A 25,030-nucleotide genomic window follows, 5' to 3' on the forward strand; every position below is an offset into this window, starting at 1 on the left:
GATGGCAGCTGCTTGTTGTATTTAGTGACATTCGCAGTGTTTTTAATAGTTTGATCACCCACCTGTTGTAGAAGGTAACTAACCCTTTCCTCTAAATGCTACTGTACTGTATAATAAATAATTTTTATTGCAACTTACATTTGTCTTATTCTGAATGGATGCTTGCACATTATTCCATACATGATCTAATAATAAAGAAGGATGCACACAGTGTACATTGAGCTTTATAGCTTTAACAGGGCTTCATGATTTCTTGTACTTTTATTTAAGTAAATCACTTAAATGAAATTTACTTCTACATTTTGGTTTCCTCACCTCTAAAACCAAACCCTCAGGATTGCTCATGTATGACTTCATATGTCCACAAATAAAAAAAAATCCTCATGTTCATCTATAAAGACATGAATATGTCAAGTTTGCAGATAACATCTGTCCTAATACGATTGTTTATATCTCACTGAGACACTCAGTCGCCCCTTTTCTCCGAGAAGTAGATCTTACAAAGAGACGTAGAGATAAATGGATCAAACAGGCACAAATCTAATTGTCTCAGGAAGATGTTGCAGTGTGCGTCTTCGGCCTATCTGATGCTGTCACGCAGCATGATGTCCACCTGGACAAGAAGGAGGGGACATTCTGTGTTTCTCTTTGCCACATGAGACGACCATCAGGTGTCTGCGTATCATCGACTGACTGTGGGAGTAATGGTTGTAAATTGCTGGCATAAAATGCGATAAAGCCAGCAGTGAAGTGCAATAACTCAGACTGCAGTACCGTATAAAGTCAACAAAAGGCCAAGATTACATGACAGTATATCACGCTCAATAAAAACCCATCAATTGTACCAGAACAGAGAATTTATATAATGCTGTTTTGTTGTTTTTTGAACACTTTTCAGTGTGTTCTGCTGAAATAATAATGGTAGCAAAACATGCATGAAATGTGTGTTTATTCCTTGTTATTGGACATGTTCAGTCTCCTCTTATTTTGAAAGGTACTGAAGTGCTTCCAGTGCAGTGGCACACAGATGAATGAACATTCAGACATAAGTATTCAGATTTAATAGTAGTTTTTGTACTTACAGTGCAGGTGTTTTGGTCATATTCATCACAGTGATAGAAACAAAAGCCCTTTCTATAGATCTTTATGTAACCAGGTGTGTCAATACATAGCATGACTCATTGAGTAGGTGGAGTAATGGGCTCATTAAATGTGTTTTCAGCCCATTGAATCTTCACTTCCACTCCACTGCGCCTGCCGCTTCCCTTTCACAATAAGTGTTTCCTGTTTTCAGCTCTATAAACTCTAAATCCGAACATAACCGTATAAAATATTCCAAACATTTAGATGAGTGTTTGTGCATTGAGTAAGATCAGCAGAAGGGTGATTTTTGTTTTTTTCCAGATCAGTTTTATTGAGAAAGAAAAAAATATTCTGCTTCTGGTCTGAATTGTGAGGCCAGTCTTCTTTCACACAGCTCCTTGTATTTATCAGACATGCATACTAGTTTACATAAAACATAATGTATTATTACAGATCAATAATTGACAAAATTACAGTTATATTCACAGTTAATTGATTGCCTATATTTGTCCTTTTAACCTTTTATGTATATTACACATTTAAGTTTGCACACACACACTGTATACAGAATATTTACAGGCAGTACTCCTCCTGGCCTGAAGGCGGCGCTGTGACGCGCGGCGCCTCCCGGCTGGGCTGACGAAGAAAACCAAGCATGGCGTAACCTTTAGTAGTAGGGACCTTCAATGCTGTGCAGTTTGTCAAAAAATTAAAATGCAGCCGTATATTAATGTATTGATATAGGTTAATCAAGCTCTGTTTATCGATCTCAAGGTGAGTCCTGTTGTGTACTTATGCCTACTTTACGTTGTTTTTTACTAATCTTAGCTAGCTAACCTGCTAGCCGACTTGTATCTATGCACTGCTGCAGATAATTATGACACTATTCAGTGACATCTGCAGGCACACTGCGGCGAAGCCTTAACATTTACTGGGTACATCTATGGTTAATTCAGACGAATAAACAGATAATTAAAAGGAAACCGACCCTGTCTTCAGCAAGTTAAGGTCTTTAAAGTCCTGCTTTTGCTATATTATTGTGTGTTTTATCCTGCAATACGCTAAAGAATTAAAAGTAATACTATTACTTTACAATACTATAAGATTTAATTTACTTATTGACTTTCCATAAGAAAAGTCACTAGTGTTTTTTTACTATAATAGAAGATGTGAACAAAAATATGCCACAGTTGAGGTTCATTCATTTATTAGCTCTATCTGATTTGTGTTTTTGTTGATTTGTCATTCTCTGTAGCAGCAGCACATCTGGATCCGTCATGGAGCCTTTACTGCATCAGGTTAGGCAGAGAGTCTTTCACAGCCTCCACAAAAGTTTAAATCTTCTCCAGAGGAACCATTCAGGCTGTGCGGAGCATGCAGCCGCCTCTGCCCCCTCTCATTCCAGACATATCAAACCTACTCTCCTGGTGTCCCGTATCTACCAACCTTCAAACCTGCGTGATGTTGGACAGGAAAGCCGGGTGGCGGGGGAGATGACCTGTAAGAGCCAGAGGCTCATGCAGCAGGCTGGGCTCATTCATCCATCCAACCCAGGGTGCTACTACTACCTGCCTGCCACCGTTCGCTCCATGGAGAAGCTGGTAGGTTTTTAAAATATGATGTAGCTAGTTTGCCATGTGTGTATTGAACCTGGGCGAAAAGCTAAGTGAACATGTGGTTTGTTCTGTTGTAAAAATGCAGTAACTGCTAACCCTGATATGCAGGTGAGAGTGATTGACCAGGAGATGCAAGAGATTGGTGGGCAGAAGCTGGACATGCCCAGTTTGTGCTCAGCTGATCTCTGGAAAACCAGTGAGCGCTGGGATTTGATGGGAAAGGAGCTGTTCCGCCTGAAAGACCGCCATGGAGCTGACTACTGCTTGGGTCCTACTCATGAGGAGGCAGTGACAACTCTTGTCGCTCACCAGGCAACTCTCTCCTACAGGCAGCTCCCTCTGCTTCTGTACCAGGTAAGCATTCAATCTGTTTCTGCCAGCATTTCAATCAGCTGCTGTTTTTACATTATGATTTATTTTTTATTAACAGGTCACACGCAAGTTCAGGGACGAACCAAAGCCAAAGTTCGGTCTTCTCCGAGGGAGGGAGTTTTACATGAAGGACATGTACTCATTTGATGTGAGTAAAGAAGCTGCTTATCAGACCTATGAAGCTGTGTGCCAAGCATATGCAAAGCTCTTCGCCCGGCTTGGACTACGATGCGTTCAGGTGCAGGCAGACACAGGGAACATTGGTGGTACCCTCTCCCATGAGTTCCAGCTGCCTGCAGACATTGGCGAGGATCGGCTTCTGGTCTGTGGGACCTGCTCCTTCTCTGCTAATGTAGAGATGTTGTCATCAGACACAACTGACTGTCCACAGTGCAAAGCTGGAACACTGGTAGAGTCTAAGGGTATAGAAGTAGGTCACACATTTTACCTGGGTAAAAAATACTCCCATATTTTCAAAGCCTCATTTAGCAATTCCCAGAATAAGCCTACTATTGCTGAGATGGGCTGCTATGGTCTTGGGGTTACCAGAATTCTTGCTGCAGCCATTGAGGTGATGTCAACAGAAGAAGGGATCCGCTGGCCAGGTCTCATTGCTCCCTATCAGGTTTGTGTTCTACCCCCTAAGAAGGGTAGTAAGGTGCACGAGGCTGCAGTCTTAGCAGATGAACTGATTCTCAATTTGGAGGAGAGTCTTCCTCGTTTGAGAGGTGAAGTTGTTCTTGATGACCGCACGCAGATGACCGTTGGAAAGAGGCTGAAGGATGCCAGCAGACTGGGTTACCCATATGTTATCATTGTAGGACAGGGGGCTCTAGAGGAAACACCCAGTTTTGAGGTGATCTGTCAGCAGACAGGTGAGACAGTGTTTCTCAGCAAAGATGGACTGCTAGACCTACTGAGAAGCGTGGAAACTGTATGAGTGAAAAACTGTTCAAATACATGCTTGTGCTTATTGTAAGGTGACGGGCCAAGAATATTAAATACTGTATTTGTTTTGGAAAGAAATAAAGTATTTAATTTATAAACTGGCGTTGTTGAAATAATACTGTGATGCCAATTTGGGCCTTACAGTGAACTGGAATCATTTATAATATACACCTGTGACAAATTCAACTTTAAGGGTGAAAATCCAGTGTTGGCATTTTGTAAATGTACATAACGGGCAGCAGTGGCTCAGTGGTATAGCAGGGTTCATAGCCTCCAGTGTACTCACTGGTGTGGTGCGCCTTGCTGGTCATTGTATGACACTGCTTGGCAGCAGCCTTAAACAATTTCCCTCTGGAATTATTAAAGTACAATAAATAAATAAATAAAAATAAAACTATCAAAGAACAGTAATAAATAAAATATAAATTGTACAGTATTGTTTTTCTGTAGTGAAAGTACCGATACACTGAGGTTGCATATCCATTATTTATATTTCTACATTCAAAGCAAAACACATGAGAATATTCATGATTTTATTTAGTTTAAGAGTAAGAATTAAATTTAAGCTTGGGCTTTCCAAAGGCTGGCCTAGACAAAGTTTACAGTAAGGTGCCTTTATTGTATTATTTTATTAATATATGAATTATACCAAACCACTAAGAGTTCGGTACAATTATTTGAAAATGTGTTTAGGCTGTATTTGCCAAAGAGTATGGTACGTGTTTATACAGCAGCGGAACTAATGTATCGGAACAGTGTTCCCGCACGGATCTTTTATCACGTGGTACCGACGTTTAACAACATGGCCAGTTGACAGCAAACCAAATTTCTGTGTTTATGTAGTGTTTGCTAACAACTAAACAGCGTTTCTAAGTATATATTGATCAAGATGGCGCAGAGTGACAGCGACGACGGTATGGACGAGTTTATGGACAAATTCAAGACTCAGAGATATAAAAATGCCTTCTGTGAAAACAACTGGGAAAAGGTAACGCTGCCATACAATTATTAGCAAACTATTTTCACCTATAATTTCAGATGTTTTAATGGAATCGTTGCGATTAGCTAGTAAGCTAACTTTGTGGCTTGAGATACATTAGCGGCCTCTCTGGTTTGTCTTTGTGCAGGAGTTTGATAAAGTGCCAATGTTCATGAAAACAGCTCCTGAAGAGTTTAAACCACAGGAATATCCAGAGTTAGCTTGTCTCCAGGCCATTGTTCACGATGAAGACCGACCTCCTGAGGGTACGTGGACCCCTCTCCATACACTCTCTCACGCTGTTGAAGCCGTTTTTGAATGTGTCTGAAAACATGTTTGGATTCTCTTCAGAGCAAGCAAAGAGCCTGAAAGATGAGGGGAATGCTTATTTCAAAGAGAAGAACTACCAGAAGGCCATTCTGTCCTACACAGCAGGTTTGAAGAAGAACTGTGGGGACCAGGACCTCAGTGCTGTTCTCCTCACCAACCGGGCAGCTTCACATTTCCACCTCGGTAATAATATTCACACTGTTTATGTTTAAATGCTGTGAGAGGAATAGTTTGTAAGTCTGCATGTGTGTAAATTCTTTCACTCAGGTAACATGCGCTCCGCACTGCATGATGCTGCAGCTGCAAAGAAGATCAAGCCAGATCACCTCAAAGCTTTGATCAGAGGTTTGTAGATTTTTAATACAAAAAGTTGAATAATAAAAAAAATCTGAAGTGTGATATAAACCTGTGTGGATCCCTTCTTGCTCTGCAGGTGCTCAGTGTTGTGTGGAGCTGCGTAACTTTTCAGAAGCCATCCAGTGGTGTGATGAGGGGCTCAAGGCTCATCCTACAGACAAGAAGCTGCAGGAGATTAGAGCAGCAGCAGATAAACACAAAGTTAATATTACTTTATTGTCTGATGGAGTGTTTGTTTTCAAAGAAACGCTGTAGCATTAAAAACTTCACTGTTTATGGTGTCATAGAGAGCAGCAGAGAGAGACGCCCGGAAAGCAAAGGTGAAAGGAAAAAAGTTGCAGAGCGAGAAAGAAGCTCTTCTGGCTGCTATAAAGGTCGGTGTCATACTAATCTGTGAACTTTGCATGCACGTATCTATTTTAAAATCCTAGACCTGAAACCAGTTTTATATACCGGTATATAATGTCTTGTCAGTGTGTCCTATCTTTTCTTCTAAATGTTTATCTATTACATTTTTGCATTCTGCGTGCAGTCTCGAGGCATCAAGCTCCTCCAGTCTGGGACTCCACATCAACACGGTTCCGACAGTGATGGTGAGGATGAACGATCTTCGGCAGCAATAGCACAGCTGAGCCTGGACGGACTCAGCTCCCAGGAGGTCACCGGGGCACAGGTCTTTCTGGACGAGCAGGGGTCTCTTCACTGGCCAGTTCTTTTCCTCTACCCCGAGCATCAACAGAGTGATTTCATCTCAGCCTTCTGCGAGAACAACTGGTAACCTATGGCAACAAAAATATTAGCATATTGAATATTACACAAAATTCAATATCATGCATCGTTAGCATCTTTCTGCATTTCTGTAGTAATTTTTTTTGTCTTTTTTGAAATTTATGTGCCACCATTTCTGACATCAGACACTTGGTTTTAAAAATATATCAGATAAATATTTTTTTCATATTTTTTTGCATAGACCTTTTAATTAACTTCAGTTCTGATCAAAATGAAAATCACCTATTTCACAAGGGGTGGTGCAGATAAATGGAAAAAAATGGCTCATTTTTAATAGAAAGGGTGAATGTGGACTGGATTTTTTAAAATCTTTATTACAGTCTGGGTCATGTCAAACATTAGTAACAACATTGACTTTAATGCATTATTAGTTTTTGCACAGCACTGGATTTTTATTTTTTCTCCCTTACGTGTTGTTTGTGGACATTTTTGTCCCATAGACTTCCATTATAACCACATTTTTTGACTGCACAGCCATGGCACTACATAATCATGCATTCTAGATTGTTGATGGTTTAACGTGTTGGTAGGAGGTAAAATTTGTTTTTATTTATTTTTACAGTTAACAACCTAATGACCCTATTAAGTGTTTGTTGATTGAAGTGAAACTTTAAGAATCTTTCAGAAGGAAATATACACCATTTAGGAAAACCAGTAGATATAGTCACCCCCCCTTTCAATGTATCAGATTTTTCGTGCAAAAAAATGAACATTATGGTTACAATAGTAGTAACAATTATCTGATCATGATTAGTTTTAGTCAAAAACAACTTAAGAACAATGAACAACAACAACATATGACCAACAGATGGCACTGTGCTGTTTTTTTATTTATTATTTATTTATTTATTTAGCAAACATGCAGCTGAAACCGTACTAATAAGTGATGTTGTTTGATTGTTTGTTTTTTGTCTTTCAGTTTTACAGACCACCTGGCGGTAATGTTTTCTGAACTTCCACCTTGGGACACGGACAGAAAATACCTTCCACAAAACTTGCAGGTTTGTACGCTGAGCTTCTCTGAGCCACCCAGTCGGACCTTCATTCACCATAGACTGTAAACATAATACTGTGTGACTGGTTTGAGTGACCTGTTTGCTTTATCCATACCACAGTGATGTCAACCCTGTCAAAGTCATTTTTTATACCACGTATAGGGCGTTTTATTTTTTCCCAAATTCCGTTTTATTTTTTCCCAAACTCCGTTTTTTCCGTTTTAATTTGTCACAGTATAGTTTTTGGGAATCCCAATTTTTGTCTTTATTTTACTACCAGAAGCATTGTTTTTTTTTAATGTAAATGACTAAATTGAATAGAAACTAACTTAAATTTATTGAGGTGACAGCATGTGTCCTCAACATGATAACATACAGTAGTGCATCAAAAACAAGCAGCAAGTGATGAAACTTTAGTTGACTTATTATAAAACAACCAAACATTTTAAACTTCTTCAAGAGGAACTTAAACAAGTTAGTTAGTCCCTGTGAGCTGCCCTCAAGTTTCCCACCTAATCACCTCATCTGTGCAATATCTGTTAATATATATGTTCTTATTTTAATTCTCTTGTATCTTTATTGATAGTTTTACTTTTTACTGCATATTTTTTATTTTTATTTTGCCCTACTTTTAATTCTCTGGTGTCTGTGCTGTAGCAGTAATGTAATTTTCCCACTGTGGGACAAATCTTAATCTTAAATAATTTCCCCTCAGGGATAAATAAAGTTATTCTGATTCTGACCAGAGACATCACCACTGAAATACATGATTGACAGACCCTGTGTGCTGAGATCAGTGAGTGTCTGTCTGTCCACAATTCCCTGATCGCGGAAATCATAGGATCCTACACGTAGTGGAAAATAATTCTTTAACATGATACAGGCTGTCAATGGCCATGCTACAGCTGTACAAACTGTTGCCATAACAACAACAAAAACCAGTCAATGACCGAATAAAGACACAGTAACATTTTTGCGGTCTTTTGCAGCTGTACTTTGAAGACGAGGAAACTGAGACACTCTATCAAGTTGATCCAGAGACATCACTTTTGAACACATTACAGCATCAAAGGTACAAACTACTGTTTTGGTTACATTTAGATTTCCAGCAAAGCCCTAGTTATGGTGAAAGTGAAAGCCACAGACGTTCAGCAGTATTTTCTTGCTGTCATGTTTCAGGTTACTTATTTCCTCGTCAATTAAGCAACAGCAACATATTGTAATCTAATCGCTTGTTTCTCTTTCATCCTGAAATATAATCTATCTTCTGTCTTCTGTCAACAGGTTTTTTATAAAGGCAGGATCTCCCAGCTTCATTGTGTTGGTAAATGGTTCCTCGTTCTGGAAGCAGTTTTTGTCTGGAAAGAAAATAAAGTAATTAGTAAAAGTAAGAGACTGTTAAACTTTTAATGCACCAAATCTTCTGTTCACTCATAAAGAGCTGACATAGTTTGAAAAAAGAAAATAATACTGTCAGTGTCCAGAAGACCCCTGTCTGCACCACAGATGTTGCTGCCTTCCTAACAGTCGGCTTCATTGTCATTGTTCTATAAATAATAAAATGTGTATACGCTGGTTCTTCAGTTGCAGGACAACATACATAATAAATTATAATAGTGCGACATAGGATCGTGACAGCACTCCCTACATGCACTGATGCTCTAGCAACAGTGTTCTAAGTGCAGTTAGCCACAGGCTAAGGCCTTTCTGATTCTTACTCTTGGAACCTTTGATGAGTTTTGACAAAGATAAAACACTATAAACATAAAGCCGATAACTGGACAATAAATTCAAATGTTTGTTGAATTAAACAATGACATGAAATGAAAAAATGGCTCGTTAGCAATCGAATCTGCATATCTGCAATCATTTGTTGGACTTCATATAGAAACTCATACTGTGAAGCCTTCTCAACAAACGGAAGTGAAAACATTTTTTGTCAGCACACGCATCACATCTCACATATTTTACAGATGACAGATGATGTGTTTATATGAGTAAAAGGGATTAGGATGTTGCCCACGATTAAACACAAACCTGATTTTCAAGCTGAGGTTAAAAAAAAATAAATCCTTAAGTCTGCTACTAGCATCACATTCCACACAACCGTAGGATGCTCTCGTCACATCAAATGAAGTTTTTGCTTTCAGTTTTTGGTGCCCCTGCTTCAGGACTTGTCATTAGCATGGACAGTATTACTATGGGATTTATTAATGTTCCACAGAATATTTTTTTTACTTTAACTAATAACAAAAGTGGGGAAAAAAAACATTTTTGAAGGATTTTGTGTAGATCATCATATCTTCTCTGTCGTCCCTCGATGTGTTTACGGTAGTTTTTTGTTAGGTTGAAGCTTTGCAGTGTAAAAATCTTGTTTTATGTCAGTCCCAAACTTCACTACACATACTCACAAAGAGCAGGTAGAGCAGAAACATGATTTAATCATTTTTATTGAATACATGAATTGTAATAAATATGCCTTATACACGCCTGATCAGATTTAATTTAACGTCACAGTTTGTTCTTAACATCCAAAAAAAAAAGCAGAGCACAGAACAAAGGGACTGATGACAATATTACAACAAGTTTAGACTGTCATCCAGGAGACAGATTTATTTCCTGCTGCTGCTTGTCTGTAGTTTTTTTGTTAAATCCTGCACCAGCCGGCACATTTTACATGCATTTATTCATGTGACAGTAAGACTACTGGTTGTTTTATTTGTCTCAAAAACCCTTCCACATACATACAAAAATCTCCCCTCAGGGATAAATAAAGGGATTCTGATTCTGATACACACTCACATTTAGACTTCAAAGGGAAATTCTTATTACATGTAATTAGACATAGTGTTTATGATTTACTAATAAACTATGAAAAGAATCTCAGAAAACAAACTGCAGGCACAGATCTCATCATTAATGTATGACGACTTGTTGGGTCACAGCCGGAGGCGCTTGCTGCATCATCATCATCACCGGAGGAGGCTGCATGTTGACAGTAGTATTCGTCTGTACGTTGACGACAGTGGGTTCTTTCTTTTGATGTCTCAACTCACGATGCATCTGACACCAGGTGCACCACATGCAGAAACAGGAAGCCAGTATGTCCTTACAGACCGAACCCTGCAGAGAACATCAGTTAAACACGGCTTCACTTTAAACTTAATGATCTTACCTGATCGTACGTTGTACCTTGATGTTGTATTTGTTGCATATGGCATCTCTCAGACCGAGGGTTATAGGAGGAGCGAACAGTGGAACTCCACAGGCTACAAATGCAGCCGGGCTGCATATGTCACACAGAGGGAGACAGTAACACTCTCCAAATCTGTTTGAAACAGTGCAGGCCATGCAGGGGCAGCACCAGAAGCCATAGCAGCCTGAAAATCCAACAGAGATACAGCAGAAAGGTGAAGCAAACAAAATAAATTCAAAGATCACACACCAAGAAATGCTGATCTGTCAGTTCTTAAAAGTTTTTATATCCTCAGTCGAAGAGACCGCCGTCCCAGTCTTCTGTTGCTTTTTTTGCCATTGATGGTTTAATTTGAGTTGATTCCGAGCAGACCCTGTGAAATGAGCAAGGGGTGGTGCCGATAAATGGGGAAAAAAATGGCTCATTTTTAATAGAAAAGGTGAATGTGGACTGGATTTTTTTTAACTTTTATTACAGTCTTGGTCATGTCAAACATCAGTAACAACATTGACTTTAATGCATTGTTAGTTTTTGCACAGCACTGGATTTTCATTTTTTCTCCCTTGCGTGTTGTTGGTGGAAATTTTTGTCCCATAGACTTCCATTATAACCACATTTTTTGACTGCACAGCCATGGCACTAAATGATCATGCATTCTAGATTGTTGGTGGTTTAACCTAATGACCCTATTAAGTGTTTGTTGATTGAAGTGAAACTTAAAGAAGAATCTTTTAGAAGGAAATATACACCATTTAGGAAAACCAGTAGATATAGTCACCCCCCCTCTTTTCAATTTATCAGGTTTTTCGTGCAAAACAAACATGATTAGAATAGTAGTAATAATTTTCTGATCATGATTAGTTTTAGTTTAATACAACTTAAGATGAACAACAACAACATATAACCAACAGATGGCACTGTGCTGTTATTTATTTAGCAAACATGCAGCTGAAACCGTACTAATAAGTGATGTTGTTTGTTTGTTTGTTTTTTGTCTTTCAGTTTTACAGACCACCTGGCGGTAATGTTTTCTGAACTTCCACCTTGGGACACGGACAGAAAATACCTTCCACAAAACTTGCAGGTTTGTACGCTGAGCTTCTCTGAGCCACCCAGTCGGACCTTCATTCACCATAGACTGTAAACATAATACTGTGTGACTGATTACTGGTCAGCTTGACGTTACTGTTTGAGTGACCTGTTTGCTTTATTACATACCACAGTGATGTCAACCCTGTCAAAGTCATTTTTTTATACCACATATAGGGCATTTTATTTTTTCCAAAATTCCGTTTTATTTTTTCCCAAATTCCATTTTTTCCATTTTAATTTGGGGGAAATCAGTTTTTCACAGTTTAGTTTTTGAGAATCCCAATTTTTGACTTTATTTTACTACCAGAAGCATTGTTCTTTTTAATGTAAATGACTAAATTGAATAGAAACTAACTTAAATTTATTGAGGTGACAGCATGTGTCCTCAACATGATAACTTACAGTAGTGCATCAAAAACAAGCAGCAAGTGATGAAACTTTAGTTGACTTATTATAAAACAACCAAACATTTTAAACTTCTTCAAGAGGAACTTAAACAAGTTAGTTAGTCCCTGTGAGCTGCCCTCAAGTTTCCCACCTACACACCTCATCTGCAATATCTGTTAATATGTTATATGTTCTTATTTTAATTCTCTTGTATATTTATTGATAGTTTTACTTTTTACTGTATATTTTTTATTTTTATTTTGCCCTACTTTTAATTCTCTGGTGTCTGTGCTGTAGCAGTAATGTAATTTTCCCACTGTGGGACAAATCTTAATCTTAAATAATTTCCCCTCAGGGATAAATAAAGTTATTCTGATTCTGACCAGAGACATCACCACTGAAATACATGATTGACAGCCCCTGTGTGCTGAGATCAGTGAGTGTCTGTCTATGATAATTCCGTCCACAATTCTGTGATCGTGGAAATCATAGGGCCCTACACGTAGTGGAAAATAATTCTTTAACATGATACAGGCTGTCAATGGCCATGCTACAGCTGTACAAACGGTTGCCATAACAACAACAAAAACCAGTCAATGACCGAATAAAGACACAGTAACATTTTACGGTCTTTTGCAGCTGTACTTTGAAGACGAGGAAACTGAGACACTCTATCAAGTTGATCCAGAGACATCACTTTTGAACACATTACAGCATCAAAGGTACAAACTACTGTTTTGGTTACATTTAGATTTCCAGCAAAGCCCTAGTTATGGTCAAAGTGAAAGCCACAGACGTTCAGCAGTATTTTCCTGCTGTCATGTTTCAGGTTACTTATTTCCTCGTCAAACAAGCAACAACAACATATTGTAATCTAATCGCTTGTTTCTCTTTCATCCTGAAATATAATCTATAGATGGAAGAACAATTATTTTTGTCAACGTTTCCTTATACTGACTTCCTTCATGCCTTCACCTCGTCCACCGTCTTCTGTCATCTGTCAACAGGTTTTTTATCAAGGCAGGATCTCCCAGCTTCATTGTGTTGGTAAATGGTTCCTCGTTCTGGAAGCAGTTTTTGTCTGGAAAGAAAATAAAATAATTAGTGAAAGTAAGAGACTGTTAAACTTTTAATGCACCAAATCTTCTGTTCACTCATAAAGAGCTGACATAGTTTGAAAAAAGAAAATAATACTGTCAGTGTCCAGAAGACCCCTGTCTTCACCACAGATGTTGCTGCCTTCCTAACATTTGGCTTCATTGTCATTATTCTATCAATAATAAAATGTGTATATGCTGGTTTTTCAGTTGCAGGACAACATATGTAACAAATTAACATGTTGATGAAGATTCTCAGTCATCCAGGTCAGAGTAGAGAAGATTGAAGCAAGGCGTCTGGACTTTTCTAGAAGACGTTTCGCTGCTCATCCAAGCAGCTTCATCAGTTCTAACTGTTTGGTGGAGAAACATGGTTTATATGTGGTTACAGACCTATGTGGGTGGGTCTGGGTAAAACTTACAAACAATAGCACTAAATGTTTCCATACTTACCTGTGATGTTCTGGCTGACTGGGCCAGGTGTGTCTAACGACTGGCTAACGACTATGAAACTGCCGGTCGGGAAGGTTTTTCCAGCTTAACATAGATGGCTTCCTTCATGCCTTCACCTCGTGAACAAATTAAAATAGTTTAACATAGGACCGTGACAGCACTCCCTACATGCACTGATGCTCTAGCATCAGTGTGCTAAGTGCAGTTAGCCACAGGCTAAGGCCTATCTGATTCTTACTCTTGGAACCTTTAATGAATTTTGACAAAGATAAAACACTATAAACATAAAGCCGATAACTGGACAATAAATTCAAATGTTTGTTGAATTAAACAATGACATGAAATGAAAAAATGGCTCGTTAGCAATCGAATCTGCATATCTGCAATCATTTGTTGGACTTCATATATAAACTCATACTGTGAAGCCTTCTCAACAAACGGAAGTGAAAACATTTTTTGTCAGCACACGCATCACATCTCACATATTTTACAGATGACAGATGACTGTCTTTATATGAGTAAAAGGAATTAGGATGTTGCCCACGGTTTAACGCAAACCAGATTTTCAAGCTGGGGTAAAAAAAAATTCCTCAAGTCTGCTACTAGCATCACATTCCACACAACCATAGGATGCTCTCGTCACATCAAATGAAGTTTTTGCTTTCAGTTTTTGGTGCCCCTGCTTCAGGACTTGTCATTAGCATGGACAGTAATGAGTGAGATTTATTATATGTATATTATTATCCCACAGAATATTTTTGGGTACAAATTAAATTTTCCAGGCATATTTCAATACTTTAACTAAAAACACTAATCATCATATCTTCTCTGTCGTCACTCGATGTGTTTAGTTTTTTGTTAGGTTGAAGCTTTGCAGTGTAAAAATCTTGTTTTATGTCAGTCCCGAACTTCACTACACATACTCACAAAGAGCAGGTAGAGCAGAAACATGATTTAATCATTTTTATTGAAAACATGAATTGTAATAAATATGCCTTATACACACCTGATTATATTTAATTTAACATCACAGTTTGTTCTTAACATCCAAGAAAGAATATAAAATACAAAAAAAAAAAACATTAAAGCAAACCACACTACAAGGGACTAATGACGATATCAGCACAAGTTTAGACTGTCATCCAGGAGACAGATTTATTTCCTGCTGCTGCTTGTCTGTAGTGTTTTTGTTAAATCCTGCACCAGCCGGCACATTTTACATGCATTTATTCATGTGACAGTAAGACTACTGGTTGTTTTATTTGTCTCAAAAACCCTTCGACATACATTTAGACTTCAAAGGGAAATTCTCATTACATGTAATTTTTATGATCTACTAATAAACTATGAAAAGAATCTCAGAAAACAAACTGCAGGCACAGATCTCAGCATTAATGTATGACGACTTGTTGGGTCACAGCCGGAGGCGCTTGCTGCATCATCATCATCACTGGAGCAGGCTGCATGTTGACAGTAGTATTCGTCTGTACGTTGATGACAGTGGGTTCTTTCTTTTGATGTCTCAACTCACGATGCATCTGACACCAGGTGCACCACATGCAGAAACAGGAAGCCAGTATGTCCTTGCAGACCGAACCCTGCACAGAACATCAGTTAAACACGGCTTCACTTTAAACCTAATCAGTTTAGATGATCGTACGTTTGTACCTTGATGTTGTATTTGTTGCGTATGGCAGCTCTCAGACCGAGGGTTACAGGAGGAGCGAACAGAGGAACTCCACAGGATACAAATGCAGCCGGGCTGCATATGTCACACAGAGGGAGACAGTAACACTCTCCAAATCTGTTTGAAACGGTGCAGGCCATGCAGGGGCAGCACCAGAAGCCATAGCAGCCTGAAAAGAGATACAGCAGAAAGGTGAAGCAAACTAAATAAATTCAAAGATCACACACCAAGAAATGCTGATCTGTCAGTTCTTACAAGTTTTTGTATCCTCAAAGCAGTCGAAGAGACCGCCGTCCCAGTCTTCTGTTGCTTTTTTTGCCATTGATGGTTGAATTTGAGTTGATTCAGAGCGGACCCTGTCAAATTAGCAAAAATTACATATGACACAGAATTTCAATAATATACCATTTGTATTGAATTGATTGATTTTCACTATTTTACAAAATAATGTAAAAATACTGTTACTTTTTAATTATTAAAATTATGGCAATTTGTGGCTTTTGGTACAAAAAACAACAACAAAAAGCATAAAAACTAAAATACTTAGAGTAAATAACTTAGTATAAGTTAGAGTGTGTCCAGTACGCTACACTGAGACTCAGAACATCTTACCTGCTTTGGCGGGACACCTGCTTGGCACCTGTGACAGTGGATGAATGAGAGGATATGTGTTCAGACAGGAGCGTTATCTTGTCAGGGAAGAACAAAAGTGCAAACAATGCAGCAAAACCTGATTAAAAAGTCACAGAGAAAGGGAAATTGAAAGTGAACACTAAGAGTAGGGTTTCCATTGTCCTTGTAATTATCTAAATACATTTCAAAATGATTTTAGACAAAAGTATTGTGCATGTAAAACATTCTGTAAACAAACGTAGCCTTTCTCTGAGTTTTTAAATGCAGGATCAGCATCAGTACTTCATCACCAGTTAACCACTGTCATCTTTCCTCCAGCTGGATGACGATCAGGCCACCTCATGTTATTAAAGTGCAGAGAAATACATTTGATATCATTCATTAAATTCATTGAGTTGGAAGTGCTAAGGATTCCTAGAAGCTTTGAGCTCCTACCTCACTGTGATTGTCGTTGAAAGATGCTCTAGTTACTCAACATTTGTTTTCACAACAAGAAGACCATGCAAAGTTTTTTAAAAGCTGCTGTGAAGGTGTCAAATATGGCGTCCTGTGGAGCTTGTCCCTCACTTTGTTAAGGGACCTAAAATTTAGATTTGATTAACTTTTTTTTAGACTGATTAACATGCTGTTTCCAGCTCAGAGATGATTGTGTTTTTACTAACTTGGCCTCTGATGACACCAACAAGCTTGCCATCCATCAACTGTAGGTGGGGTTATCAGTTGAGTGACCTGTGTGTAAAGTCTGATAAGCACAAAACTGGTTTGTGCATCAGTGCTACAAAAACATGACCTCTGTTCAAAAACCTGATGAGTGTCAAAGCAGCGACAGGTACATGCAAACGACACCTGCCTGATGGTGTCTGGATTACAGTTCAGTTCATGAGGTTGATGCTGTTACAACACTGACGTACGCTTCCACGTCACAGCTTTCAAATCACCACCAGCCCCACCTCATGTTTTGGGAGGAAATTCAGGTGCAGTTGCTGGGTTTAACCTGTAGAGGGCAGCCAATGCATATTTATAACACTAAGTATAATTCAAATTCTTTTTGTCATGGAAGGGAGCTGTCATAAAGGGATGTTTCTATGATTGTTTGTTTGTTTTTTGGGTGGGACTCAGGGTTTCACAAAGCAGGAATAGTGCAGATTCTATAATGTCTTTCTCTTGGTGTTATTTTAATATATGTACACTCAGTCATATGATTATCTTGGACCATATTTATAAAAAAAGTAACACTGTTCCATCCTGGACAGATACATGTCACTATTTGTTGTTTTTCTTGGTTCATTTCTGCCCTCTGTTGGCTACAAGGTGGTACTATAAGTGTACAAAGCATATAGCGTGGTTAAGGAGTGTTGAACTGAGGGTGTCTTGAGGATTGACTGGCTGGGATCAAGTTCTTCACTTAACACTACATACCATTGCCCATGCTGGTCAGTTGAGAAAGTGTGTATTACTCAAGACATGGCTGTTCAGCAAATCTGTTGCACTGTGTGTTGTTTTATCCCATCAGGCTGTGTTTGACAATGCTGAGAAATCATCACTGAGCCAGTACTTACTGCCTTCAGCCATGTCCTCTCTTGTGCTCATTTGTAGCAGCAGGCTAATGACAAAAGCAAGAGGACCCCAGTCAAAGTGAGTCTCAATGAGCATGTGTGCTGTCTCTGTCTCTCTCTTCTGGACTTTTTCTCTCTGTGAAGCTGGTCTCTGAGCTCCACCAGTGCCGTGATTCAGATGATGTATTTACTGGTTGATGAGCCTGCAGCTTAAAGTAAATAAATATCTGTTTTAGAATTTTTTATGTTGCTGTTTGTTAGGTTGAGTGAGTACATTTCATTCTATCTATCAGCTTTCAGCTATCAGCGTTTGAGGCAACTAGTTAGCTGTGTCAATGTCTGACAGAGACATGTCACTTTGTAGACTGAAGCTGTCTGGTATTAAAGGGCATTCAGCTGTCACAATTGGCGAGTGTGTGTGTGTGTGTGAGAGAGAGAGAGAGAGAGAGAGAGACTGTGTGTTCATCAGAAATAACCACTCAGGAACTCTGTAGAGGCCTTGGTCACTTTTTGGCAGGTGGAACATTCAGTTTCTGAGGTGTATTAGCCCTTTAAATGTGTTTTAACAAGCGCCGATGGGCTGGTTGGACGATAATCTGTTAAATATTACAGACAATAATGAAATCAAGTAGTTTTGAGGCAGAAATAACCACTCAGGCAGTCTGTAGGGGCTTTAATCACTTTGTGGCAGGTGGAAAACGCAGTTTAAAGAAGCTATGACTGTAGACATGAAGGTACGAGTATGTGTGCGCTGCAACATTGTGGATGACACCGAACAGCCAAACTCCATGCAGCTTTAAGGGCGCGACGGGAATCAGTTTTTGGCAGACGATCACTTTTTGGCACAGCACCGGCTGAAGTAGATCTGCTGTGGGCGTGGGGTGGGGAGCCGATGGCCCGCTGCAGCTGGAACACCACGCCGTACATCCGTAGGTCAGTGATAGAAGTTTTTCAGCAGAGGTGGAGGGAGTTCTCAGGGAAAAGAGACGCTGCCGGGCCTTTCTGAATGATGTGGGTGGTGTCCAGTCCAGCCCAGGTCCTCTGAGATGTGCAGTCCGAGAAACACCTTGCTAGCCACGCTAATGCTAACATGACCCCTGCATTAATGTAAATGTAGCTGCCCTGTCCAGGCCTGATTAAAAAGTGTATCGTTATGTTGAGTGTTTGATATAACTTCAGTACCTTATTGCCAGTGTGAATATATTTCTATAAATACTGTGACACTGAGCTGTCTGTGTGTAGAAGCTGCTTTGGCCTTTGGTTTATTGAGGTCATTAAACTTAAAGTCTGACTTAAGTCATGCGTTAAATGAAGTTTCCAGATATTGAATGAGCCCTTTGTGTGTTTCAGGTGATGAAGACTTTTCTGATCACCTCACCTGTGTTTGGATGGCTTGAAATCTTCATCTGTCCTGCAGCTGAGCGTCCTGCACACCATGTTGTCACTATGTAAGATTTTCATTTTATTTATATTACATTATTTTGGGCTGTTACTAAAAAATACTATTTGCTGGTAGAAATTGGCAACAAGCAGCAAATATTTTTGATTGATCCTATTTTCTTATTGTTGCTCTCTTCCCTGTGTTGTGATGGAAACTTGATTTTTTTTATCTTTAATCACCATCAGATTTTAGATTTTGATTTTTTGTTTAAGTTTATCGTCATGTACATTCAGTTATTTAAGTATTGCACCACACACAGCATCATAAACACAAAAACAAGTCATTATGGTACAAATTAGGGCCAGGTTGCAGCACAGCCTGTTCACACCTTATTGATAAACAGTCATGTCTCAAACCACTCGGGCATTGCTCCAATCAAAGGTGTGAGGAAAACATGGCACACCGTACAGTCCCCTGTGCATGAACACATGATGTAATACAAGATGGAAAGTTTGATCAAAACAAGGCTGAAATTATGAAGAAGTACAAAGGCACGTTAAAAATCAGTTGTCTGATTCCCTGAAGAACATTTTGCGAGTTAAATAGCTGATCAATAACTTGAGGACCCAGTCCACCCAAATTGGATATATGTTTTTTTCACGTCCTGATTCTTAACCATATAAATAAGTCATATTAAAGGTGCACATTAAATCTTATAGGCAGAGCAGGATTTATCTTAGGGTATTTAATCATGTTGAACTTAAATACCAGATTGTGAAGCCCTACATGTGTTTATGAGCTCTCTCCACAGACTACAACCTTTACAGTAGGGATGTCCCGATCAGGTTTTTTTGCCCTCGAGTCCGAGTCTGAGTCATTTGATTTTGAGTATCTGCCGATACCGAGTCCCGATCCGATACTTTCTATAAAGGCACTCATTGCGGCAAAACCTGTGTGTGTGTGTGTGTGTAGGCCTGTCACGATTTCTAAAGAACATTTAACACTGGAAAGGCCCCCAATCATCAACACTATTATTATTATTGTTATTATTAATGATATTAATATTATTATTATGAGTAGTGGTAGGCCTATTACCATGGCTTATCTGAGCATAGTCAATGGAGTTAAGTCAAACCAACTAGCACGTCATGAGCAACAGAGCCAAACAACACGCACTCTACCTGCTGCTGGGAGTGGGCTCACCTGTGCGCACATGTGTTTGTGTGCGCACGCGTTTGCGTGTGTGTATGCGCATCAGCGAATTTTAAAAACGCCACCATGTAGACAGAAACACATAAAATAGCAGAGATGGCACAAGAGGACTGGGCAAGAGAACTAGACTGGGTGGCGCTGCCGCGAGTGCCGCCAGTAAGAAGGCAGAGAACTTCACTCGTACAACGCGGACTCTCTCTGATGGCACGTTATTCATAAGCATGTTTAGTCTTGTGGTGAATTGTGTCGAAGTGTTGAACCGGTGTTGTGCAGCTTCACAGCTCTCTGTGTTGCTGTAACCAGCGTCCAAGCCCTGCAGCGCTGTGACGCAGCGTGGCGACGCAGACAGCGAGCTGACCGTGGTCTGCTCAGAACATCCCGTAAACGTCACACAATGAGTTAAAAAAATAAGAACTACCTGTTGATTTGACACATTTTAAGACAGAAGCCGCGGGACATATTAAATCTGACGGCCGGACTTTGCACACTTTATACGCTACGACGCACCGAGTGACGCCTTTTGTCATCCAGCCTCTTTGGTAGCGAGAGGGAGAGAGAGAGGGAGAGAGAAACAAACGAGCGTGCAAATGTAATTTATCGCGGCCGAAAAACTTATAGCCCATTTAAAGTTATCGTGCAATTAATTGATTTATTGTTTAGCGACAGGCCTGTGTGTGTGTGTGCCGCCACACTGGGAGATTTCACACACGCAGCACATCGAGGTCTCGAACCAGGACCTGTCGCACCAAAAGCAGCTGTCATACCCCTGCACTACAAGACACAGAGCCACCCTGCACAGAAGGCGTTAACTTTGACAGCCCTAAAAAAATATCCGAGTCCTGATCGGGAGGTAATGTCCGATTCCGATCGAGTCTGAAATCACGTAATCGGGCCCGATTTCCGATCATGTGATCGGATCGGGACATCCCTACTTTACAGTCACCTTTACAATGATGTATGCTTCAGCAGTAATTGTTTTGTTTTTGTCTAACCTGCACAGACTGATAAACAACAGTTAGTACCCCCCTTATATGGTTCTTGTGTAAAGACGTAATACAAAATCATCTAATTATAGTGGGTCTTAGTATTAAGCAAGCACACCTGAATGCAGCAGCGTAGCAAACTGCTAAAATGTCTGTTTTTATAGAAGTCTGTGCACCTACTGATGATCAATTCATCAATGACTGAGCATCAGCGATACCTGCTGCAGCAGCTCAACTAATTCAATCCTATGAAAGCAGTAAGAGGGACCACAGTGTGCACACATGTTTTGTCTTTGGCTTCATTTTTGAGAATGAAATATTGTTCATCTGAGGTTGTATTTGCGTAATGCTACAAAAACACTATGATCAGATTACACACACACACAAACACACAATGCCAAGGTCATGGGGGGGCTGGGGGGGTAGAGAGAGAGAGTGCAGTAGGGAAATGAGTGAGTGAATGATGAAATGATGCTGTAAATGTTGCAGAGTACGAGGAGGAGGTCGTTGATGTGTGTGTGCTGAGTGAGAGGGAAAAAAATAATAAATATCTCGCGCTGTAAACAGTCAGTCAGTCAGAGGGCGGCTGGACCCTTCACACCCCTCACTGTCTGTAAAGATGTTGGAGGTGCTAGAGGAAGATTACCTCTGCTTTCCTTCCCTAAATGCCACCTGCAGGTCAATGCCTGTTACTCCCAAAGAACTGCTTGTTGAAGCACTGTTGTACTGCATCGCTGTGCTCACTGTCATGCTCAACTTGTTGGTTGTCATCTCCATCTCTCACTTCAGGCACAGATACTTTCGTTTAACTCCGACTGTTGATAGTGTGGCTAAAGCTTTAGTTTAATTTGAGCTGCAATCATACTGCTATATTTATGTAGAATTGTAAACGTTTTATGACATGTTGGTTCTTGATTTGTCTCCATCTATTTGCACATAAAGACATTGTCAGTAATCGTTCTAATTTTTCTGTCCAGGCAGCTTCACACACCCACAAACCTCCTCATCCTCTCCCTGGCTGTGTCTGACTTGCTCGTAGGCCTTTTCGTGATGCCAGCCGCCATCATTGCACTGCACTCCTGCTGGTTTCTAGGTAAGCTCATGTGTGCTCTTTCCTACTTGTTGACCTTCACCCTTACCTCCGCCTCTGTCGGGAACATGGTGCTGATCTCAGTGGATCGCTACGTGGCCATTTGTCATCCTTTGCGCTACTCAACCATGATAACATCCAACAGAGTTATGGTGTGTCTGTGTCTGTGCTGGCTCTGTTCTCTTTTGTACAATTGTCTCATTATGAAGGACCAGCTGGAACAAACACACATTGCCGATTCCTGCTACCATAAATGCACTGCAGTCATAAGCTTAATTTCAGGTGCAGTAGACATGATTGTCACCTTTCTCTTCCCTGTTACTGTCATTGTTGTTCTTTACTTGCAAGTGTTTGTGGTGGCTGTGTCACAGGGACGAGTCCAGCGGTCCCAGGTTACAGCTGTCAAGTCAAAAACTGTTATTAAGAGATCAGACATGAGAGCAGCCAGGACTCTGGGCGTTGTCATTCTCATGTTCATACTCTGCCTCTGTCCGTATTATGGCCTGGCTCTTACATTACAGGACACCCCGGCTGACAGGTTATCAGCTCAAATCTGGCTGTTCTACTGTAACTCCAGTTTTAATCCTCTCATCTATGCCTTTTTCTACCCCTGGTTCAGAAAAGCTGTGAAACACATCATCAGTCTTCAGATACTGCAGCAAGGCTCCTGCGACACCAGGTTAATGTAGAGCTGAGCAGGAAAGTGTCACAATCATCATTTAATACCTTTTAATATTATTAAGTCTAATTCGAGGTTTAGATTGTCTGTTCTCAATTTGTTTGAATTAATGCTGTAAAGAGCTACATGATTTTACATATCTTTGATTTATGTCCACAGCTAAATTTGTGTACATTCAACAATGTTTTTCTATTGGTAAAACTAAATGATCCCCCTTCACATGTGATAATTTAATGTCTTGCCTTGATTTTTTTTTTTTTACTATTTAATAATGATTATATGAGTGTAAATGTTTAGATCATATCGTTGATACAGCATTCATTTCCAGGTCACTGCAGCCCCTAAAACCCCCAAAAGGGTTTAGTTTTTTAAAATTTAACCCTTATATTTTGTTTTAAGATACAACATATCAGACCCACGATAAAGCAAATTATTATTATTAGACTATATTGCATAAGATAAGCAAAACCTTATGATACTCACTGGTTTTAGAAAGACAGTCTTGACAAACACACACCATTGTCATTTTTTTTCGAAGCCTAAGTGTGACAACCAGACATAAACAGGCATCAGCACCGTTAAGATCTTGTGGGAAAAAAAAGAGCTTTAGCCACTCATTTTTGTAAATATGTCAAAGCTTACATAACTGGGGTATTTCCTGTACTGCACACACACACACACTGTTTTTAAAAAAGCAACATTTTCAACACTGGTGTTTATACAGATGTGTGTTTTAATGTTGTCATTTGTGGGATAGTTTAAAAAAGATTTGTTAGTGTTCACATAATGAGAATTCATATAGTACATCAAAAGGGGAAAAAAAACATATACTGCATGGTTTTTAAAAATATTGCTTGATAAATTATCTGTTTATTAGTTAATAATCATCCAGAGAATCTAATAACCTAATCTCAAAAATATAACAATTTCTGATAAATATAACTTCAGACAGCTATAAGGCCACATGCTGCTATGATACCAGCCACAATTATGTAAAATGTATACAACCTATTACTAACATAGATTCATAAGCATTTAAATCTATACGTTCTTGTCAGGTTTGATCATATTGTCCCAAAAACAGAAGAATTATGTTATGGTTTTGTAGTTGTGATTACCCTTTATTGACAATCATCCTCCTATTTATTATGTTATTTATACTTGTCTCTTTAGTCCAGCGTCTATGTGAGTGAGTGTGTGTTTTATTTGGAGGCACCAGTGTTTCTGCACTGTGACCAGGAGTAGTTGCTTTGGTTGATGGCGTTTTTGGCTGCCACCCTGACGCAGTAGGTGGTCTGGGGTTTGAGATCAGTCTCTACGTACGAGTCACCTTCAACGCTTCTCACTCTCGGTGGCTGGCCGGTGTGCTCACCCGTCTGTTCTTCCTCGATGACAACCGTGTACCCTGTTGCATCCTTTACCGTCGTCCATTTCACATACAAGGAACCTCCGCTTACTCTTAATGACAGCAATTGTGGGACTTCTGGGACAAGATCTGAGAGAAACACGGAAAGAAATGAAAACAGTTGTTTCGTCACATCTAACACAATTTTAAAGCAGCACAGGACTTGCCTTCTTCTAAAACAGCATAGACCTGAGTTGCCCACAGATCTCTTCTTCTGCGAGCTCCTATTGGGCCTGAAAAAACAGGAGAGAAGTGTTGATCAGAAACTGGATTTTCAAGACAGTAGCAGTTAATGTGGTTGTTTTCTTGCAGTAAAATACTTAAATAAATATATTTGTATATATATATATGTACTTCTACTGTTTGTATAACAACTTGCAAGGCCACAACTTATGATTTAGTATTTTTACATAAAGAAAATGTATAATAGAGACTTGCAACAACATTGCAAGAGCATTTATACACAGGGTCTCTGACCTGTAATATTTTGGCTAGGGTTGCTCTCTCCAGCAGAATTGCTAGCTGTCACTTTAGTGGAACTACGATTGAAGTTGGTCAGCTGACAGGAAAGCTGCGTGGTGGTGCAAAGTATTGTACGGGTTCCTCCAGATTCGTTGTAGACAGTGTAGCTTGTGGCCAACACAGATGCATTCCAGTACAGCACAGCAGACTGTGTGTTACCAGTGTACACCACGTTCTGTGGCGCACAG

General features: G+C 39.6%; 4 protein-coding genes and 1 long non-coding RNA gene across 6 annotated transcripts; 4 read left to right on the forward strand and 1 right to left on the reverse strand.

Annotated features, from left to right (window-relative positions):
• The first annotated feature begins 1,719 nt into the window (after positions 1 to 1,719).
• On the forward strand, positions 1,720 to 4,117 carry pars2 (prolyl-tRNA synthetase 2, mitochondrial). 2 transcript variants are annotated; one of them, XM_028404155.1, is made up of 4 exons: positions 1,720 to 1,857; positions 2,339 to 2,684; positions 2,808 to 3,053; positions 3,130 to 4,117. In XM_028404155.1, exons 2-4 carry the CDS (start codon positions 2,361 to 2,363, stop codon positions 4,009 to 4,011), a joined length of 1,452 nt encoding a protein of 483 aa, XP_028259956.1. In that variant the 5' UTR covers positions 1,720 to 1,857; positions 2,339 to 2,360; the 3' UTR covers positions 4,012 to 4,117. The 2 variants fall into 2 exon arrangements, with proteins under 2 accessions (XP_028259956.1, XP_028259957.1); XM_028404156.1 differs by having other exon boundaries at positions 1,722 to 1,857; positions 2,342 to 2,684.
• A 688-nt stretch (positions 4,118 to 4,805) lies between these two features.
• ttc4 (tetratricopeptide repeat domain 4) lies at positions 4,806 to 9,044 on the forward strand. Its single transcript, XM_028404732.1, has 10 exons — positions 4,806 to 5,007; positions 5,147 to 5,264; positions 5,350 to 5,511; positions 5,596 to 5,673; positions 5,762 to 5,886; positions 5,973 to 6,059; positions 6,218 to 6,459; positions 7,394 to 7,475; positions 8,459 to 8,541; positions 8,754 to 9,044. Exons 1-10 carry the CDS (start codon positions 4,909 to 4,911, stop codon positions 8,845 to 8,847), a joined length of 1,170 nt encoding a protein of 389 aa, XP_028260533.1. The 5' UTR covers positions 4,806 to 4,908; the 3' UTR covers positions 8,848 to 9,044.
• A 2,622-nt stretch (positions 9,045 to 11,666) lies between these two features.
• LOC114435151 (uncharacterized) lies at positions 11,667 to 13,241 on the forward strand. The gene is made up of 3 exons (XR_003670546.1): positions 11,667 to 11,749; positions 12,784 to 12,866; positions 13,152 to 13,241. It is a non-coding gene; the product is annotated as an uncharacterized LOC114435151 (long non-coding RNA).
• Positions 13,242 to 14,816: 1,575 nt separating this feature from the next.
• On the reverse strand, positions 14,817 to 16,035 carry LOC114435149 (cornifelin homolog B-like). Its single transcript, XM_028404733.1, has 4 exons — positions 15,994 to 16,035; positions 15,637 to 15,737; positions 15,363 to 15,550; positions 14,817 to 15,292 (listed from the first exon to the last, which is right to left on the reverse strand). Exons 2-4 carry the CDS (start codon positions 15,701 to 15,703, stop codon positions 15,086 to 15,088), a joined length of 462 nt encoding a protein of 153 aa, XP_028260534.1. The 5' UTR covers positions 15,704 to 15,737; positions 15,994 to 16,035; the 3' UTR covers positions 14,817 to 15,085.
• Positions 16,036 to 21,765: 5,730 nt separating this feature from the next.
• On the forward strand, positions 21,766 to 22,925 carry LOC114434628 (trace amine-associated receptor 13c-like). The gene is made up of 2 exons (XM_028403948.1): positions 21,766 to 21,935; positions 22,124 to 22,925. The coding sequence occupies exons 1-2, from the start codon at positions 21,766 to 21,768 to the stop codon at positions 22,923 to 22,925; spliced, it is 972 nt and encodes a 323-aa protein (XP_028259749.1).
• The last annotated feature ends 2,105 nt before the right edge of the window (positions 22,926 to 25,030 follow it).

This window comes from Parambassis ranga, chromosome 4 (assembly GCF_900634625.1).
Source record: "Parambassis ranga chromosome 4, fParRan2.1, whole genome shotgun sequence".
NCBI lineage: Eukaryota > Metazoa > Chordata > Actinopteri > Ambassidae > Parambassis > Parambassis ranga.

What these genes read in the sequence shown, in the direction of transcription:
- pars2 (XM_028404155.1), top strand. Translation starts at nt 2,361, where the DNA reads ATGGAGCCTTTACTGCATCAGGTTAGGCAGAGAGTCTTTCACAGCCTC. An exon ending in TTCGCTCCATGGAGAAGCTG is followed by an intron (nt 2,685 to 2,807) that starts GTAGGTTTTTAA and finishes CCTGATATGCAG; the next exon opens with GTGAGAGTGATTGACCAGGA. An exon ending in TCCCTCTGCTTCTGTACCAG is followed by an intron (nt 3,054 to 3,129) that starts GTAAGCATTCAA and finishes TTTTATTAACAG; the next exon opens with GTCACACGCAAGTTCAGGGA.
- ttc4 (XM_028404732.1), top strand. Translation starts at nt 4,909, where the DNA reads ATGGCGCAGAGTGACAGCGACGACGGTATGGACGAGTTTATGGACAAA. An exon ending in GTGAAAACAACTGGGAAAAG is followed by an intron (nt 5,008 to 5,146) that starts GTAACGCTGCCA and finishes GTCTTTGTGCAG; the next exon opens with GAGTTTGATAAAGTGCCAAT. An exon ending in AACACATTACAGCATCAAAG is followed by an intron (nt 8,542 to 8,753) that starts GTACAAACTACT and finishes TTCTGTCAACAG; the next exon opens with GTTTTTTATAAAGGCAGGAT.
- LOC114435149 (XM_028404733.1), bottom strand. Translation starts at nt 15,703, where the DNA reads ATGGCAAAAAAAGCAACAGAAGACTGGGACGGCGGTCTCTTCGACTGC. An exon ending in CTTTGAGGATACAAAAACTT is followed by an intron (nt 15,551 to 15,636) that starts GTAAGAACTGAC and finishes ATCTCTTTTCAG; the next exon opens with GCTGCTATGGCTTCTGGTGC. An exon ending in GCAACAAATACAACATCAAG is followed by an intron (nt 15,293 to 15,362) that starts GTACAAACGTAC and finishes TGTTCTGTGCAG; the next exon opens with GGTTCGGTCTGCAAGGACAT.
- LOC114434628 (XM_028403948.1), top strand. Translation starts at nt 21,766, where the DNA reads ATGTTGGAGGTGCTAGAGGAAGATTACCTCTGCTTTCCTTCCCTAAAT. An exon ending in ATCTCCATCTCTCACTTCAG is followed by an intron (nt 21,936 to 22,123) that starts GCACAGATACTT and finishes TTTTCTGTCCAG; the next exon opens with GCAGCTTCACACACCCACAA.